This window comes from Populus euphratica, unplaced genomic scaffold (genome assembly GCF_000495115.2).
Source record: "Populus euphratica unplaced genomic scaffold, PopEup_1.0 scaffold20.1, whole genome shotgun sequence".
Lineage (NCBI taxonomy): Eukaryota > Viridiplantae > Streptophyta > Magnoliopsida > Malpighiales > Salicaceae > Populus > Populus euphratica.
Genome location: NW_011499854.1, coordinates 3,175,663 through 3,195,425, shown reverse-complemented (window position 1 = coordinate 3,195,425; position 19,763 = coordinate 3,175,663). Strand labels below are relative to the sequence as shown.

At 33.5% G+C, this 19,763-nt stretch overlaps 2 protein-coding genes across 4 annotated transcripts; both read right to left on the bottom strand.

Moving 5' to 3' along the window:
• Window positions 1–1,600: 1,600 nt before the first annotated feature.
• Window positions 1,601–4,864, bottom strand: LOC105122777 (polygalacturonase-like). The gene is made up of 9 exons (XM_011022064.1): window positions 4,547–4,864; window positions 3,314–3,442; window positions 3,031–3,198; window positions 2,883–2,903; window positions 2,573–2,780; window positions 2,392–2,473; window positions 2,142–2,250; window positions 1,926–2,042; window positions 1,601–1,819 (listed from the first exon to the last, which is right to left on the bottom strand). Exons 1-9 carry the CDS (start codon window positions 4,862–4,864, stop codon window positions 1,601–1,603), a joined length of 1,371 nt encoding a protein of 456 aa, XP_011020366.1.
• Window positions 4,865–10,888: 6,024 nt separating this feature from the next.
• LOC105122762 (probable galactinol--sucrose galactosyltransferase 2) lies at window positions 10,889–16,612 on the bottom strand. Of its 3 annotated transcripts, none has more exons than XR_841747.1 (15): window positions 16,400–16,612; window positions 15,224–15,437; window positions 14,871–15,118; window positions 14,399–14,489; window positions 14,258–14,306; window positions 14,039–14,130; window positions 13,813–13,923; window positions 13,499–13,621; window positions 12,730–13,282; window positions 12,523–12,590; window positions 12,276–12,410; window positions 11,964–12,181; window positions 11,568–11,656; window positions 11,035–11,473; window positions 10,889–11,004 (listed from the first exon to the last, which is right to left on the bottom strand). XR_841747.1 is itself a non-coding variant. In XM_011022048.1 (14 exons), exons 2-14 carry the CDS (start codon window positions 15,412–15,414, stop codon window positions 11,111–11,113), a joined length of 2,331 nt encoding a protein of 776 aa, XP_011020350.1. In that variant the 5' UTR covers window positions 15,415–15,437; window positions 16,400–16,612; the 3' UTR covers window positions 10,889–11,110. The 3 variants fall into 3 exon arrangements, 1 of the variants encoding a protein (XP_011020350.1); XR_841746.1 differs by having other exon boundaries at window positions 10,889–11,012; window positions 11,046–11,473; XM_011022048.1 differs by having other exon boundaries at window positions 10,889–11,473.
• Window positions 16,613–19,763: the final 3,151 nt, after the last annotated feature.

Sequence of the window (19,763 nt, the reverse complement as noted above, 5' to 3'; positions counted from 1 at the left end):
AAGAATGGCGGGGTTTGACATGAGAATGATGAGCTGGCAGTAACTGTTACATCAATTGGATTTTTTAACCGCGAGGACTCGACCGAAGTAGTGACGTTTACTAAGGGATTAAATGGTCAATTTAATGGCCCTGAATTTATTTTTCTTTATTGAGACTGGCCTTTTTTAAACCTTTTTTTCCCCCTCGCTGTTCGAAAATAATAATAATGATAATGGATTAGGGCCAATAATTGATATGAGATGATCCAATGAATAAAGTTAGTCTTGCCCATATATTTCACTGATCACTTATCTAAAATATTAAGCTATTAATTTTTTTTTTAATTTATTTGAAAGAGAGATAAATACATAATAATAATAATAAAAACTCTCTAGGATTCATTAGAAATGATAACGATATTTTTATTTTGGATAAAACATAATTTTTTAATTTTTAATTTTAATTTTTTTAATGAGACCTATTCATTAAATAAATGAGATGGGAAAGGAATTTTTGTGTTTGGGTAGCATATATATATATATATATAACTTTTTTTATGGCAAGAGAAATATGCATAGATTTTAGTTACATAAATTGCTTTAGATATATACCTTTGGGATGATTTTTGTAAAACAATTTTTAACTTAAATAAAGTTATAAGTATATTTGGTTAGAAAATTTTTTTGTTTAAATTAAAAGCTTGTTATTATAAAATTAATTCAAAATTTTGATTTAATCAAAAATAATTTTTTTTAACTTTTTGTTTGTGGATTATAACTTATATACCTTTATGTCTTCAAAAAAGTTGTTTTAAGTTATTTTTACCAAACATGTTTATAAGTTAAAGTTATTTTAACTTATTTTTATCACAACTTATTTATGAAAAACAAAATTTCAATTATGAGTTAAAATACAAAAATATAATTCAAAAATCATATCAAATGGAATATAAAAAAAAATACTATGAAAAACATGTGAACAATAGACCTTTACCTATAGAATTAAAAAATTATAAGAAATATGGATGATTTTTTAATTCATTTTTTTAATATGTTTAGCTTAATTTTATAGAAGATCAATTTGCTGTAACCAATTAAAGTTGTTTTTTATATCCAAATTTCATGTGTTAGTTGTTGTTTTGAGAATTTTTTATTTTACTAGTTGTTTTATGATTTTTTTTCAATTAGATTAATTTTATTTAATTCAGGTTTTATTAGTTAGATCATTTTAACATACCATTTAAACATTTTTGTATGCTATTGGCAGAAGAATTATTGACATTCAAAATTTATCAAATCAGAATGCTCTTTTCAATTCATTTGTAATTTTAGGGTTTATAAAACCTTGAATTTTCTCTTTTAGCTATACGAATCATGTCATAAATCAATATACAATGACATTGAACTTTTATTGGTAATAATGTATACAACCATTGATTAATGATTGACTATGTATAATTAATAAATAATCCATGCGGTCCAATTGAAACCTGAGAAAATTAAACCAAAACAAAATGTTAATGTCAGGTAACCAATTGAAAAACTCAGTTCTCTAATCACAGAACAAAGATGATGCTCTGGGAAACTTTGGCTTACCTTGTTCTAAGTTTTATTTGGCCCATCATGGACATTTGGGAGAAACAACACCCAATTCAGCTAATTTGACATTGTTGCACGAAGCTATGGCTTTTATCGCTCCTTCTCTTTCAAGATTAACATCGTGCATCAGAATCCCTCCGCATGGATAAGTCTTGCTGCAATCAAATTTGATAGCCACCTCAGAAGCACTAGTCCCCTTTATGTTCTCGTACACCACATTTTTCACTTGGACTGCTGACCTCTGCATGCCATAATCAAGAAAAAGTTTTAACAACTAGATTAAGGGGGATGGGCACTGCTTTTAAATGCTAATTGTTGTTAAGGTCCTCCGGGATAAAGTTCTTCACCTGTTCTTCGCATGCTTCATCTTGGTCACAGTAGTTTTGATCTATTATAATGGGGTTGGTGACATTGTTCATTTCAATATTCAGAAACTTGATGTTGCGTGCACTTCCAGACCCTCCCTGCATATTAATTAAGATCATAATTGAGCTTAAATCTTGATTAAATGATATATAATGCACATCAATATTGTTGATGAAATGAAGGATAGTAAACATTACCTGCCATGTTTTGATCCTAACACCATTTGTGGTACCAGAAAACTTGGCACCATTGACAGTAACTCCTGAAACGTAGTCTTCTGAATTATGAACTCCCAAGCTTCCAATGCTGTGCACAGAAAGGAAATTGAAAGAGCAATAGTTGTTAATGCTTACAGAAACTCATAGTAGCTAAGGAAACAAGCAATTCATATGAGAGAAGAAGTGTCAGTTCAAAGAAGTTTAGAGTTTGATGTTTACTATTTCAGACCTGATTCCATGACCTGGTCCACAAGTTATGTCCGAGGCTTGAACATTTTGGGATCCACTTACAATGGAGATACAATCATCACCTTCATCAACCATAAGTGATTAATTGCACAAGACAATCATAATAAAAATTGTATGAATCTGAAGAGGTGGGCAATAAATACGTGGATATATATATATACCTGTTCCTATAACTGAATCAGTAATCTGGATGTTTTGGGTGCCTGTGACATGGATTCCATCAGTGTTAGGGCTTCCCTCCGGTGAGGTTACTGTGAGGTTGGAGACTTGAACACCATTGCTTTTCTCGAAAGAAACATGCATTTGTTGTGCATTTTGGATTTTGAGGTTCTTCACAACCAAATTCTGGCATTCATAGAAGGTTATTGCCTGCAAAGCATACATGGTTTCCCAAAATGATGATTTTGTAGCTTCGCAAGATGAGAACCAGAGAAAAAATTGCAAAACTTTTCAGACTAAGAGCATAAATACCGTAGGCGCATCTTTGCAAGGCTGCAAAAATCATGAAAGAAAGAAAAATGATCAGCTTCTATTGTTCAGCAGAAAAATGAGAAGATGAAAGTCTATATTACTTCTAGGATTAACAGTAAGAAATACAGAGTTTATATATATGACTTACAAGGGTTTTATCGACTTTGCATGAGTTTTGCCACCATATCTTCCCATTTCCATCAATAGTTCCACCACCTTCAACTTGCAGATTCTGAACACTATCAAAGACAAGCCAATGTCTACGATCTTCTTTGTAGTCCGATAGATCATCAGATGCTTCAATGACTCCGTTTACCTGAGATGATTTTTCTCAAAAAATGGCCAAATATTTATCTCGTGCAAATAGCATGATCTATCTCTCCAAAAATATTTATGCGTTTAAATCCATATATGTACGTATTGAAACTCACCTGTAATTTGATATTAGATATGCAAGGACCCTGGAATGTAATCGGCTTAAGACGATATGTATAGTGGGGCACAACAACAACAGCTCCTTCAGAGGAAGAACAAGCTTCCTTCCAAGCCTTTTCAATTGTCTGAGAGAATTAAGTTATTAGCTATTACTTGCAAGAAATATAGTAGAAGGTATGCAATATTTCTACAAAGCAAGAGAGGAATTAAGCATTCTCAAAAAAGAAAAGAAAAGAAATCAATCAAGGGCCTTGAAAAAGAAACGGCAAGAGACTGGGATTGCTAAGAAATTAAGTATGTTTCACATGAGTACGTGTCCTGTTCTTGTCACTAAATTAAAGATTTAAAAATCAAATAACTGATGACTGCTAAAAATATTTACATACAAATTAAGGTGTTGATCATTGGATTAGAATATATGGCATGAATTCCCCAAGTTTCTGCACACTAAAGGCATAATCAGTTCATATCTTAATTAATGTAATTAAGAATAGATGGAACACGTGTACAAATATATGATGTAGGCTGTTTTGATTATTCACCTGTCATAACTATGTAAATAGGATATTTATGAATAGATAAGACAGAGCCAAGCCTAAAAAGACATCAAGCTTTGTCATAACTATGTAAATAGGATATTTATGAATAGATAAGATAGAGCTAAGCCTAAAAAAAATTATTTTTTTATCAGAAATTTAGATCATGCTTAGATTTAATCGTGAGATTCTACATGCTAATTCTATTCTATACAAGTCAGCTAATTATAACAAGTCAAAATTTGGAAGGTTTACAAATTAGATTAAGAAAGTGTTGTTAGGTCAATTTTGTTATTTTTCATCTTTATTTTTGAATTTTCTAGTTTGTTTAGGGTTTTTTTTTCTAAATTAAAATAGTTTCCTATCTTATTATGTAGTTTTTTAAATTGATTTAAGGGATTGTAAATTTCCTAAAGAAACAAACTAATTGAAGAAAAAATATATATTCGGTAATAGAATTTTAAATTAATATTTTTATATATTAATTCTATTCCACGTAATTCTGTGCTACGTGTTAGTATTTTATTTTTTGTACTGTTTATGTCTATGTAAAATTGTCTTATATGCTTCTTATAGAATATAGAATATGAATATATAAAAGCATGCTATACTAATGTTAATGCATTATTATTAATCGTGTTTTGTGGACATGAAAGGTTCGATGATACTGCCTGTCAGAAAGAAAATATGTACCTCTGTGTCATCTCCTCCATCAGCTTTAGCTCCAAAATCCTTTACATTAACAGTTCTAACTGAAGTTGATTTGCCACCCACTTTGCTAAACGCTTGCGAACTAATTAAAAAATCACTTCTCAGCTTGACTAAGTTCTTCAACTCGCCATCCTGACTAATCGTGCTATAGTGCGAAGGGTAAACTCGAGAATCATAGCCTGATGCTTCTTCTTCAAGATAATTATGAAGTGGGTCCTCTTGCAAACAATTATAGGATGGAATAATGGAGAGGAAGATCGTGAAGAATGAGTACACAGTTAGTGCTCCTCGTAAGGCCATAATTATATGTATATTTCCTCTTTTTTAAAGAAAGAGGATTGATAATCTGAAAGTTACAAAAGAATATTGATATGGATGATTACAGATTTGGAATTAGGTAATGATGTTTCTCGTGAATTTATAGAGAAAAGAAAAGAGAGAGAAACGATGCGTAGGTGTTCAATATTGCTTTTGAGGTATGGCTTGAGATACGAGAGACTGAGACGGATGGATCTATCCTAGCATAATCTCCATGCATTCATGATTTGTGTACGTATGCGTGATCCATATCTCAGAATTAATAGCAAATTATTTCCTGATTAAATCAAAGTATTCTTTTTAATAATGTTGCACTTATTAATCAAAAATTAAATCAATATTTGTTGACTTTAATGCACAACTTTACTAATTATATAGCCATCATTTTCTTTGATGTCATCATTTTAATGCACAACTTTACTACTTATATATGTTGGGATTTGCCATTAATGGGCAACCCTAATACGAGCTTTTCATTTGCAAAAGCAAATTAATCAAGGCTGGTAATCATGAAAAACAATATTCCCATCATGGAAGTCTAGAACAAGTGGCTCAGATTGCGGCAGCAACGGATTTCTTGATGGTTTTCAAGAAAAATTAAGCAAATAAAATACTCACAAGTGATCTCTCCTAAAAAATATATATATTATCTTTGATAGCCTCTGATTTATATATTTTCTAATTTTTCTTTTGCATCTATATTGTACAAAAACAAGGTACAAGAGTCTTCTCCCCTTTGTGCTTTTTTAGAAGAAAACTTGAAAATTAAAAACGATAAATTTAGCGTCTTGCATATATATATATGTGTGTGCGCGCGCGCGAACGTCTTGCATATATGTGTGTGTGTGTGTGTGATTAATTACATGCATGATCCCGCCTTGCGTGGTCAGGATTCTACTCGAGGGTTTGTAAGAGTAAAAACTTTAAATATAGGATTCTCACTTTTCAACACGATCATTGTAGATTTTGCGGCTGCTTAACAGTGGAGGCACGTAAATATTATTCATTATTTTATCGATGTGCCATACACTAGTGTTTCTCAAATTACTCCTGTGTTAATGTATGATGAGATGAATTAATGACATCACATGGTTCATTGCATGTGTGGTGAGTTTACGAGAATAGGGTTATTATAAAGAGTTGGGGAGATTGAGGATTTTGAGCAATCGTACATGTTTATATATTTCGTCACAATATATCCCCATATGGGGCTATAGCTAGGGTTTGGATTGGGCGTAGATAATAGGTTTTTGTGTTTTTATAGGATGAAAATCTGTCGAATCTTGATATGCTCGCCATTAGACCTTCAAAAGTGTGTAAATTTGGCTAACTTGACGCTGCCATCACAAAGTTTTTCCGTAATCTACTTGTCTGGAGTAGAAGTGGGAATGGGGAATGGATTTGCTGAACTTTCTGGGGTTTAGTCACTGTGGCCTGATGTAGTGCAAGACCTCGCGCCCATGATGAATTCTGTGCTTGAGCAACCATCTTTCTCATTACCAAGAATGATCAATCAACTTAAGGGGATGATTTCCCTATTAAAGAGTTTATTGGGTTAACAAAACTTAGCGTCCAATCTACGATTGTCATCTGTATTGATCGGTTGGCTGCCGAGTCCTTTCGTGTGAGGAATTCAATTCGAAAACAAGAGGTTACATGCTGAGAGATTTGGGACGGTATGGAGCAGAGATTGATTTAGATACTTCTTAACAGTTACTTGAGTACTTGATGAACAAGGAAAGGCGTATATATTTTTCTTGTAAAATGCACTAAAACAGATTAACTTTTTTTTTTAATTATTTATCATGTCACAGTACGGTATGGAGCAGAGATTGATTTAGATATTTCTTAACAGGTACTGGGTACTTGATGAACAAGCACAGGCATATATATTATTCTTGTAAAATGCACTAAAACAGATTAACTTTTTTTTTTAATTGTTTATCATGTCACAGTACATTATAGATTGGAATATTATTTTATTAAAACACAAGGGACTGAAATGAAAAAAAAAAGGATAAAAAAAAAGGTGTGTTAGAAGTTTGCTGTGAAAATTCATTTTCATCTCCAATTTTTTTGAGATATTAGGTTATTGGTTTTTGTGATTTAAAAAAAATAAATTTTGATATCTAACTTTATTTTTATAATTTTTCAATTTTTATTTTTATTAGAAAAGAGGGAGGGAGGGAGTCATTAAATTTTCGTATAAATAGAGAAAATTATTGTTGGTGATAATTACGGCCATCAAAACAACAATTATTTGTATTAAATGATCCCATATGATAAAGGAAGTTTATTATCATGTGTTTTATTTTTATATTGAAAACACATCAAAAAACAAATATGGACTTGGACAAATTTTTGGGTTACGAGTTAAATATTTTAGATTTTGGAATGGCTTTTTTATGTTTCTAGAGGCAATACATTAGTTTAACAAGGTTCCTATAGTATTTCCTAAGTGTTTTAGATTAAAAATTGATTTTTGGATAAAAAAATCTTGTTTTTCCAATCACCTTTAATAATCAAATTTTAAATTTAGCAACAATGCATTAATTTTTTTGAAAATTATTGAGGCAAACAATGCATTGTCATTCTCATCAAACTTTAAAAAGTAAAAAGGCATATGCATGGGTTGTAGTTTCATGGGCCAAGTGTTGGGTGTAACATACCAGGTCTAATAACGTTTGGTCTAATTTGTTTTTTTTTTTAAAGTATTTCTTTAGTTGATGCTTTATTTTATATAAATTTTTAAAATAATTTTTTGATATATAATTTAATTAATATCCATTCTCTATGATTAATTTTTTTCTTATGTAGCTTTGTTTTAGATTGAAATATTTTGTTTATGATGATGAGTGTGTTTAATTTTTAAAGAGGTTGATATGATTCATTTGTGAGTTTTTTTTAATATATAAATTGAATTTGTTTTTTTCTTAAGTTAATTTTTGTATAATGGTTTTAATATGTGCAACTTTGCATAATATTTTATTATTAGTTTATTCATGCAATTTGAAAAATTAAAATGGATTGATTTTTTTTTCCAGTTTTGTTCAATATTTTTTTCAGTTTTTTTTTTTGTTGTTGCTCTTATATTTTAATCATATTATTAAATTAAATAAGATTGAACTCAGCTATCAAATTTCCTTTATCTCTTTAAAAGCATAATCGTCTCCTAAATTTTTTTTATTAAAAAAATTAGAGCTTAGATGTTTTATGAATAGTATACAAATAAAATCATTGAGATATTATATAAATATATTTTTATAATATTAGAAAGAGTTCATCTTTCACATTGAATTCTTGTTGTTTTTTCCCCTTATTTGTTTTTGATAAGTTATTTTATAACCATGTTATTAAATTAGCTGAATTTATTAATCTCATCCACTCCATGACTCAAATATTAGATTTTTCTTTGAAAAATATTTACATTGTTTTAATAATTGTTTTACCATAAAAAAATAAATAGGTTCGCAGCATAACACAGGCCAACTAGTGTTATATATATACACACACTTCATTTATAAATAATAAAAACAATATATATTTTTATTTTTTTATTTTCTTTTACAAAATTTTTTGGAATAATACGGGACCTATTTTTTTTCCCATGTCTCAATGTCGTATTTCAATTGATCCTAATACCATTATCATTTTTAAAATCAATTGTCAACAGAACTAAAAAAAATTCATAAATTAAAGATTGGACACTCAAATAGATATAAATAAAAGACTAGACACTCAAGCAAGATAAAAAAATCGAAGATTGGACACTCAAATTGTAATTTTCTCATTTTTAAAATTTGTATAGAAATATATACTAGAAGGGTAGATTTAAGAAATATATAAAATATAATTACAAATTAAGAGCAGTTAAACTTCTAAGCATAGAATAAATACCGAGCCTGAAATGTAAGAATAGATTGGATTAATTCTTCATTTTATCCCAAAGTCATTTTCAATATAATATAATAAAGCTAGAGTTTCATGAACCCTAAAATTAGAACTAAACTGTGAAGGGAAATTTGATTTAATAAACTCTGAATGTCGGAGTTAAATTAACATAAGTAGTAAAATCCAAATTAAATAATTATACCAGACCTGAGCAGAAAGAAACCCAAAAATAAAAAAGAAAATAATTTTAAAAAATCTAAAAATGACATGCTTATAGAACATGTTCACAAAACTTTTGCTTGATGCAAAAATCAATTAAAATTATGTTTGTTTATGTTAATAAACTCGTTTGGACTTCCCTACTGATCGAGACCATAAATGTTGCTAAACGTTCCACGTCAGAAAAACTAATGGACCTCTTAAAATCTAAAATCAACAAGAGTTAGGGGACTAAATTGTATATTGTTAAATATGAAGGATTAAGTTATACCCATGTTCAAAACTGGGGGACTAAAGAATAATTTACTCAAAATTTTATAATCATATGTGATAGCTCCAGGCCTCATAAAATAAAGCTAGATTCATGAAAATCTTCAGAGGCCTTTTCGGCCCATCAAGACTAAAGTGGAAAAGGCCTGATCTTTTACCTGTCCTTGTCAGTTAAAACATACTAATTTTAAAAAATCAGTTACGTTTCCCGGGTTCAAGCTCAACGGCACAAAAAAAACCAACCGAAAAACCCTGTCTGAAGCCCTAACAAGAAGTAGAGCTTGAAGAAGAAGGAAACAAAACGATTCGTTTCAAATGGTCCAAAAATGTCCCAACATGCGTATTCTCCAACAAATCGATTCCACAGTCCTCACGCTGTTCTTCCCCTTCCCCAGCATCTCTTCCTTGCTTTCCAAAATCCTTTCCTTTTCAGCTCTTTCTCCTATTGGAAGCATCGATTATGTGCGCAAAGTTTTCGCTCAAATCCCAAACCCAAATGTACTTTTGTTACAATTTAATTATAAGGGGCTGTTTGTTGAGTTAAAACCCGTCAAAGGAACCCTTTAATTAGTTCGAGAAAATGGTCAAAAGAGGGTATCCGAGTGCTAATTCGTAGCTTTTGCACTTAAAGCGTGCTCCGTCAAACAGGTGAATGTCAAATCTTAAAATTTTTTCTGTATCCTCTGCGTTTGGTGACCATGCAAGTCTGAAGCTTTGACATGTATCATAGAAAGGCTGTCCTCTGGAAGGACAAGAATAGAGATATATACAATCGAGGAAACCAGAGCTTTTCTCCGACAATTCTTTTTACCATTTTTTGTTTGGTACTCCTGATCTTTGAAATTCCTTTGGAATATGGAAAATCAGGCAACCGCTGTCTGTTCAGGGTGTGAATCACATCAATTACCTTGTCCGTATATTTAAGCTCTAAAGAATCCAAGTTTGGCCCAGAAAACAATCACTCTTATAATTATCTATTCTTGATCATTTTTATTAGTTCATTTTAATTATATTCAGCACATTGCAAATCTGTAAACTTGAATCTGTTCAAGCGGAGTTATATTTCGCTGCTAATCGGCCTTTATCTCCTTTATGAAGCATATGATGTCCCAGGCTTCGGATCTTTGGTGTTTCGGGCAAGCAAGTCTGTGGATGTGAGTCGAGGGATATTTAGTGATTACTAGAATGGTGTTTCCTGAAACCTCGCTATTCATAACTGATTCGTATGCGCAGGCTGAAAATAGCATACAGGGAAATTAGTCCAAGCAATGAATCTGTCTGTTCGAATTTGAGATCCTCAGACAGTCCAAGCAATGAATCTGTCTGCTCGAATTTGAGATCCTCAGAAGGTGAGATCAAATAACACCAGTAGCTTATCTTTCCTTTCTGCTATTAACAATATTATTTTTTCCTCTATACTGGACGAAAAGCTACCTAAAACAGCGAGACGCCAAAACGCCATTGTATGAATGTCAAAGTTTGCTGTTTCAGAGTCCTGCCAGGTACATATTGTATAGCATTGGATTGTTAATTTTCTTGATGCACATTCACGTGGCCCCTGTTCTATCACATTTTTTGAGCAACTAATGGGCCTAGCAGCAATTTAATCTGGCAACTGATATAACAAAAAAGAAAGGGGCTTTTATTGCTGATAAATAAAATACAACAGCATCGCTGGCCATTGGTTATTCGACAATGTGAGGGGTCTCTCTCACTCCATGTTATGCAATACAAATCCATCACTTTTGCAGGTCATGCACCACCATCCCTACCTACTTGTAGGAAACCCTCCTAACAATGGTGACATTCCACTTGATATTAGAAACATGTCATTACTTAAATCTCTCCTTAAACCTGTATCTCCACAGGCCATCTGTACATTTCCTCTTCTGGTACAGGCAGAGTCAGGGTAACTAGCCCAGTGGCAGAGTCATAATTGAAGTCGGTAAAAACATTGCCCACAGTGCATTTCAGAGGTCTTTGGGAAGAGTAAGCACCAAACTTTCCACATCCTCTGACTTTCAGCGCAATGGTTGCAGTTGGAGACCGGCTCTCACTGAGAGAAGTGGTCAGCTCTGAGGAGACTTCACCATCAAAGTGCTCCGGTGACTTGTCAGAAGCCATTTGGATTTCAACCTGCTCCACAGCACCTCCTGTGTTGAACATGTCAAGCAAGCCTATTGGTGCAAATGACATGTTGGAAGTGATTTCCTGCACATGAATAGTTTGATCAATTCAGTGAATCACAGATGTCTCATTAAACACAGCAGCAACAAAGAAAGAAACCAGCTTGAGAAAGACTCACATTGATAGGACAGAAATGGAAGAGTTCGTATTCAAGAACTTTCAATGTCACTGGCAATGAAGCACCTTTAGGCAACCGAACCAACTCTCCTGTAATTCAACAAAGATAGGATCACGTTAACATTATATAAATCCGAAAGCTCAAATGGCATTATTTACCAACACTAAAGAAAACTTCGCTTTAATCTACCGGAAATTCAAGATTTTTAATGCACGACTTGAGAAGTTCACATTAAGGCTCGATTTCCTGCTATATAGAGAGGGCCAGGGCTAGTATATTAATGCACGACTGACATTTAGACTCTCTCTTCCCTTCTCGTCCTGTGTTTTTTTTTTTTTTTTTTCCAGAGCAAATTTAGTGTTCATATTTTACAGGAAGGAGTGGAAAGTTAATTACCTGATTTGTAGGCATACACCACGGTCTCCCCATCCCAATTTGCACCAGCAACTTGAGCAATGCAGTCAACATCGCTGGCACGAACAGAAGCAGTGAGAGTACCCGGAGTTGTGTCATGAATGCGAGTCTTCTTCTCAATCTTGCACCAACCCGCACCTTGGCAGTTGAAGACACCAACCACACCAGTGCATTTGTTCACATTCCAGACCTTGAGTAAGCTGCAAAACATGATGTTCAGAATGAGAATTTTAAATGAAGGAGCATGCTTAAAACAGAGATGACTAGCATGCAAAGAGGAAAAAAGCAACACACCTCATTCCATCTCTTGCTGGATCAACAAAGAGGCTGTCACGCGTTGGCCTGCCAGGAAGTTGTGCACGAAGGACAGATCCATCAGGGAGGACCAGCTTCTTCAACAGATCAAAGTTGTGGTTGCCTGGCTTATCACTGCACAGGATGGAAAGATAGTACATTTCCATGTCAGAAATTTGTGATATGTTTCATGCATTCATGTCAAGATTAATAGGATACAGAAATTAGTTTAAAAAAAGAAAAATACCTGACATAGATCGCACATCCACCTATAGCACGAGCTGCCCCATGATAATCTGCAGCCGGGTGTAAACTCTGCAACCAATGATTACATGTTATAAATATGAAAACAATGTTGAAACTTTAGTTTCAGCCTCCCTATAGGTTATATATAAACAAACAGGATAAAAAATATATGATGGACTAACAGGAGAATTAATTCATTTCCACTTACATGGAACATATCCCAGTCTGGTTGCATAAATTCGCCAAGGAATAGAGTGTTGTAAGCCACAGAGGAGATATGGATGGTGTGGGAAGCAGGATCCCGAGGATAGAAATCATCAGAAGCTCTCACTACAGCAGTCTGCTTGGCACTATAGATTCCATCAGTGTTATGACACATGCAGGAAATACATCCATTGTCAGGGAAGTTTCGGGCAATTGATGCCTCAAGTGCTTGGTGATAGCTACGGGTCAGAGAAACTCTTCCACCATGGCCAGCACCAAGGGTTTCAATAATGTTCTGAACATCAACTTTCACTCCATCAACTCCACACGATGCTAAGTAGGCATGGAGCTCATTGTAGAAGTTGAAGACCTTCTTTGGATGCACCAAACCAAGGCCATGAACTGCTAGGCTGTCCATAACAATATCAGGTTGGTTGCCTAACACGCCAGGAGATTGAACTGGATAAGCCAGGGCAGTGTCATAATGCTCCATACCAGCAGCTGCTGGTTTAACTCCACCCCAATAACCAGCCAAAGCATGCCACGCATAAACATACCTGCGATAAAAAGATAAAGCAAAGTGTGAAGAAAAAAAACTACACTGTTTTCAGCTAATCCTCTTCCCTTCATCTCACGTACGCATGATGCCAAGTTCCCTTACACTAAAAGGAATCATGGACAAACCTTCTGTATTAAGGTAAATATTTTCATGAAAATGCACCACTAGCACAGCAGCAAATAGTTAACGACGAAATAGAACTAAGATCACTCACTTCACTTTGTGTTGTTGCTTGGCATTGTCCACAACAAGCTTCAGTCCTATGGCCTGCTCATTCTTTTCATCATTCTTCTGGAATTTAGAGTTCTCCTTTATTCCAGTAAGCCTACTTGCAAATCTGCAATAAATAAAATTGCAAGCACTCTGTCTTCAGATATTATCAACAAAATTCCAATAAAACGAAAATGGAGAAATATTAATCCAGAAAAGTATCCCAGCTAATGCCCATTATGTCTATGGACACTTGGGCGGTCTCCATGTGTGTGTGTGCACGCGTGCCTGTATGAGATAGAGAAAGAGAGTTCATACTGTGCTCCTTCTTGTACAACAGCATTAGCATCTTCCTTTGCTTTATTTTCAATCTGTTGCCAACCATCATCGATGATCAAAAATCGTGCAGGAGTCCCTACCTCTGACAGACTGCATTTGCAATTGGAACACAATCCAGTCATTCAATCTCAGTATTTGGAGATCTAAGTCTACATTTCATTCACGATAGGATCTAATTGACTCTTCCATATTAATTCTGAATTACCTCTTAAGGCCTTCCTCAACACCCTCAGCGGTGACATCTGTGTAAAAGGCATCCCAAGTACACCAGCCAAACCAGTCAAGAAAAGAGGGCATCTGCTCAAGATCCAACAGAACACAAAATAAGATTGAAAAGCACTTCAGAATTTTCTGCATTCATGGTCAAATTTCTTGATTAAAAATTGAGGTAACATATACAAAATGAAAGAAACATGTAACGTACCTTTTTCTTCTCCCGATGAAGAAAGGTTTGCAAATGTTTTTCCACAGCCCTGTTTTCATGAAAGTTGTTAGGAAAATTGTAATTTCAGGCTAAAATTGAAACTCAATGCAAGTGCAGATAAAGATAAAGTCGAGAACTCACTTTACAGCTTGGTTTATGACTTCAAAAGGATTGGTCCCAGCATGCATGTAGACCAGGTGAAGGCCTTGGTTGGTTTCAACAGCACTATCGCCTGCAAAACCAAATCAACCACACAAAAAAACACATCGTTTCGGTTTCTTTCAAACTCGATCCTCTCTATCTATTTCTTCCAAATGAAAGGAACTCCAAAAAAACGATTCATCTGGATGGTGGAGTCATTGATTGGTTCTCCAGCCTGATAGCGTTCACATCAATGACAGCCCCAACCCAGAATTTCAGAATTAAGTCTCCTTCACTAGTGACCGACAGGATGAGACTGAATTAACAGTCGTTTCGACCGTGTGAAGTAGGGTAACTAATGACAGGTACAGCCCACAAGTCTGTGATGTGGTGTCAATAATGAGAGATTAGGCTCATGGGTGGGTACATATTAGCGTTGCACCGGACACTTTAATTGCCATAATCTACTCACCGCTCTCAAGGCAAATCTCCATCTCATTCCTGTCGTTGCCTTGCAGTACAGCACGGAACTGGCCTTCAAGCAAGGGAAGGAAAACAGTGTAGATTGTCTGTGCATCATCTTGATCAACTTCTTCACCACCACCCTTGCTTTCCACTAGCATGAATTGAGTCTCCAGTGGAATATCTTTCCCACACTTCCCCATTCTCTGGGTCATCCACCATAACTTGAATCGGAAGCAACACATAAATCGAAGATCCCTGCCACAAAAATTGAAAATGAGCATCTCCAAGAATGCAAAAGAAAGAAAAAAACGCATAACCTAAGATCATCAGCAATGAAAGGAAAGGCTTAAAAATGCTTACTCTAAACCCCCAACAGGAAAAACATGGAGACTTTTGTTATGAGAAGCAGTAGCACCAATAAAAGCACCAGCAACAAGTCCAACACCAGAGCCAGGAGTCAGAACAATGTTATCAGGAACTCCAGTTAAAATTGTCTTCCCATGAACCACGAGGTTCCCATCATTGATTGAAATCATTGGTGTCACCGTCATTGTTGCTGTCTTACACTTAGTTTCTGCACACCAAAAAAAAAAAAACACAAAACAAACATAATAAGAAACCAAACCAGGGTATAAAATGGTTGACTACTAGATATTGGACCTAAAGGGTTTGTGAGATTTTTGGATCGGAAGCTAATACGTGGGAAAAGGGTAATTCATGCGGATGCTAGTTTGATGGTTTCTACGACAATTGTTGTAACTTCTCCACTCCCTCCACTTCAACGAACTATTACAAGGTATCCACTTCAGTTGTTGTTGGTCTCTTAAAATCCTCAGCATTTATGTCTTTCTTCCTTTCTCTCACTTGTTTTTTTCAAAAAAAAAAAAAAACTAGACACCAATTGTTCTTGCAGCCTTAATTTCCAAGAACTGGTTCAAAAATACAGAGAATCAAATATAAGGGACTGTTAAGTATTTCCCAGGAAAATAAATGTTAAAATCAGTATTAGAAAAATGGATGAATGTATATGACACTGAAATAAATCTAAGTTTTTGGAGTTTTGGGGTAGTCAGCGTTTCACGTTTCGTGTGCCTGTGAAAAAAGAACAATATCAAACAGATTTTTGTGGGCATCTTGTTCGGAAATTAGATAGAATTCAAGGAGTTCAGTGAAAACATAAAATAGATTAAGGACTTGAAAAAAAAACATATGAAAAGTAGAGGGGGAGGGGGGGGCTCCAATGTTTTCACACTTTCTGTTTGTTCATTTTTAGCTCTAAAGAAATTTTGTCTGCAGATTCAGAAACATGAAATCCCACTTCCAACGATCCAAAACAAAACTCCAAAAAGGATAGTTGATGGTAAAGATTTGAGAGCAAAAGGAGCTAAAAAAAGAAGAAGAAAAACTTCAAACATTAAAAGATCTTAGCCGTGAAGCTACCATGTCTCTTCGATATTCTGCACAAGATAAAGCTAGAATGATCATAGAAACAACCGGGTTTCTCGTTGTTTCTCAATACACAGAAAAAGAACTCACCAAAAAATGTCTTGAGAAGACTTCTAGAGGTGCGTTGAGGAGCTTAGAGACTATGATTAACAATCAGGGTTTTCCTTGCTTTTGCTTGCGGACTCAACAGAAGTGCATTCCAGGAGGAATGCTTTCTTCGTAAGGAGGAGCACGAAGCAACTTCTTGTAGCGATGGAGACGTACAAATAATTATTGCGATATGCGGTGATGGTAAGACAGAGGAGGGAAGTCGGTTTTTATACCATGTCAGGTGTTAAAGGTCGAACAAGTTGGGTTTAATGGATGGTTCAAGATCTTGACACGAGGAAGTTGATTGTCGTGTTTTTTTTGTCTTTTTGGTATTTTATGGAATTAAAATAATTGGGATATTATTCTTTCATGCATGATGGACGAAACGAAAGGCCAACCAGGGAGCCTCGAGTAATTTCCAGGGAAAATCGACAGGGTGGTGTGCTGGAGGCTCCAGTACGTGTTCAAGGGCTGTAAATTAGCAATAATTATGACCTCCATCCAAAGAAAGCCCCTTTTTTCCTCTTTATTCTAATAAAATATTTGAACAAGTTGATTTCACATTAATTAATATTAATTGTTTAACCTTGCTTAGTTTGTTAGTTAATGTCCTGTAGAAGGCTTCAATTCTATTTAATATTAACGTAGAATATTCTTTAATTCAAAATATATTAAAATAATTTTTAATCATCATTTTTTATATTTGCATATTAAAATCATATAAAAACACCTAAAAAATCAATTTAATATCTTTTCAAACAAAAACATTTCAAAAACACTTTAAAAAATAAATTATAATACAAAATTAAACATTCAATAAATCTTTTATTACTTTAGTTTGTTTATGTGGGATTAACAACGATCAATTTTAATCTAGTACTAAATTTTGTAGTGATGCATTTATGGGTGTGTTTATTTTTGTTGTTTAATTTATTTTTTAGAGTATTTTTCACATTAATAAAAATTAAAATAAATCATTGGTTTTGTTTTAATATGAAAAAAAACAAAAAAAATCATTTCCAATTAAAAAACTCTTACAAAAACAATCCAACATTACCAAAGACAGATTACAATTGCTGGCTGTCTTGAATCGAATAATTAAATATTTGGATCCCACCGTCTTAACAGAAAATTGATATAAACATGTAAGCAACTGGATTCATATATATCGTTGACCCAGGTCAAGAATTTTGACGCCGGAATCTTGATTTCGGAACCAGCAGTTGGTGACGATAGATTGGATATTTGGCATGATGTTGCACTTGTCGATAATGTAATGGCATAGCTAATATTTTACTGAGGAGACTATAGTCAGTGGTGAAAATATTTTTGAAAAAGTTTAAATTTTTTTAATATTTTTAAATTATGGTATTATAAATTATTTTTAAAAAATAAAAATAATATTTTAAATCTAAAAAATATTTTAAAAAATAACTGTAAACACAATTTCAGATGCAAGATTTTTCTCTTTGTAAAGGGCAAAACGTGTATAATCATGTGATGTTTGTGGCAGCTTTTGCCTTCTGCTGGTCAAAGTTGGTGGGTAGAATTGAACCAGGCAGATCTCCAAGCTGGGAAGGAGCATCAATTCGAAGTAAGAGACGAGATACATAAATTTGGAAATTGCGGAGAGAATAAAAGGACATTTGAAGCCAAATTCAATGCATCTGCAATTCCCACTTCAAGCTCTAATTCCCAGTTTCATGTTAAAGAATTATATATATATATATATATAATATTTAAAATAATATATCAATATTAAAACTTTATTTTATAATTTAAATTATTGGATTAAAATGATTTTTTAATATAATTTTAAAATTTTAATAAATAATCATAAATTCAAATCTTATTATTGTTATTTTTGAGATAAAAATTAAATATAAATTTATATAAATTTTAAGATTAAAGATATTTTATTTAAAAATAAATATAAAAAATAATATAAATTTTATTTTAAAATTTTATTTAATTAAATTATTAAGTTGAGAAAAGTTTTTAAAATTTTAACCAATTAATTGGTACAAACCCTTTCCTTCTGCAGGAGCAGGGCTGTCCATGTTCGAAACCTCATTAAGGGCTCCTGACTCCTGTCAGCATTGAATTTACCAAGAAACTTCCCATTTTCTTAAAAAATGTTAGCATGAGTTTCTCAATACATGTTTTATTTTAAGATTTGATAGGCGATTTCAAGGAGCAAGGTGAGTAAATTGTTTCCTCCCTCCTCGTTGAATTTAACCTTTTCTCTACTATTGTTCCTGGCATCAAGCATCTGCAGCTGTCTTCCTATTTATTGCATTGAGTTGCAGAGAGTGTGCGCTGCAGTTTTTTATTTTCTCCAGCCATTCTCTCTCGATGGCTTCTATAATATTATTCCCTTTGATTTCTTCTTTTTTATACATAAAAAATCGAAAAAAGTGGATTTAATCGCAATACATGCAAATTATGGAAGACGAGTTCTAAAATGTAAAGATGAATCAGCAAGAATTTTGCAGCAATACATATAGGGTTGCTGGAAATATATACAGAGAGAGAATCTTCATGAACGTCTACGTACGTACATTAAAGTTACGAGTATCTATCTATCTTCAGACATTTTATAGCATTACAAATCCATAATATTCAAAGTAATCACTTAGAATTAGTCTTTGAAGTGATTATTTGGATCATGAACATGAACTGGCGGAGTTGCACTGAATTCTAACAACTACGATCTTAGCTAGCATGGGATATTGGAATCACCACGCAGGCACGCCATCTTCTTCTTCTTGTTGTAATTCAAGTCAAAAATACAAACTAGCTAGGGGTTATCTTATCGAAAATTCACTTGCTAACACCATCCAATTTGGGTTCGAAGGGAGATTCCCCTTAAAGGTGTATGGATCAAAATGAAAAGAGCTCTTATCGAGGCCTAGCATGAGACCTCAATATCGTACACGAAAAGTGCTGCCAATATATATGGAATTGTGTACTTTTTTGGAAGACTACCTACCATCCATTTGTTTAAAGTCAGTTAAGCGTTTTTTTTTAGAGTATTTATTTTTATTTAAAAATATATTTAAATAGCCTGTAAAAAAATTATTTTTAATATCATATATTAAAATTATTAAAAAAAAAATGCTAGATCCGACTCTAGACAGGTATTGATTGAAGAAGCTGGCTAGTCATCTGAGATCATCACCTCGAAAATAATTCGTACGCAAAAGCAAAGTATTTTATGCTTAATTAATACATAATGGGGTTCGGATGCTCAAGTCCACTGAAAGAATCTTTTAACGAGAAGATGCCAACACAAATCCCATTAATTTATAAAGATGCACATGCACGACGCTCATCGATCAGTAGCCAAAAAAAATTAGAAAAA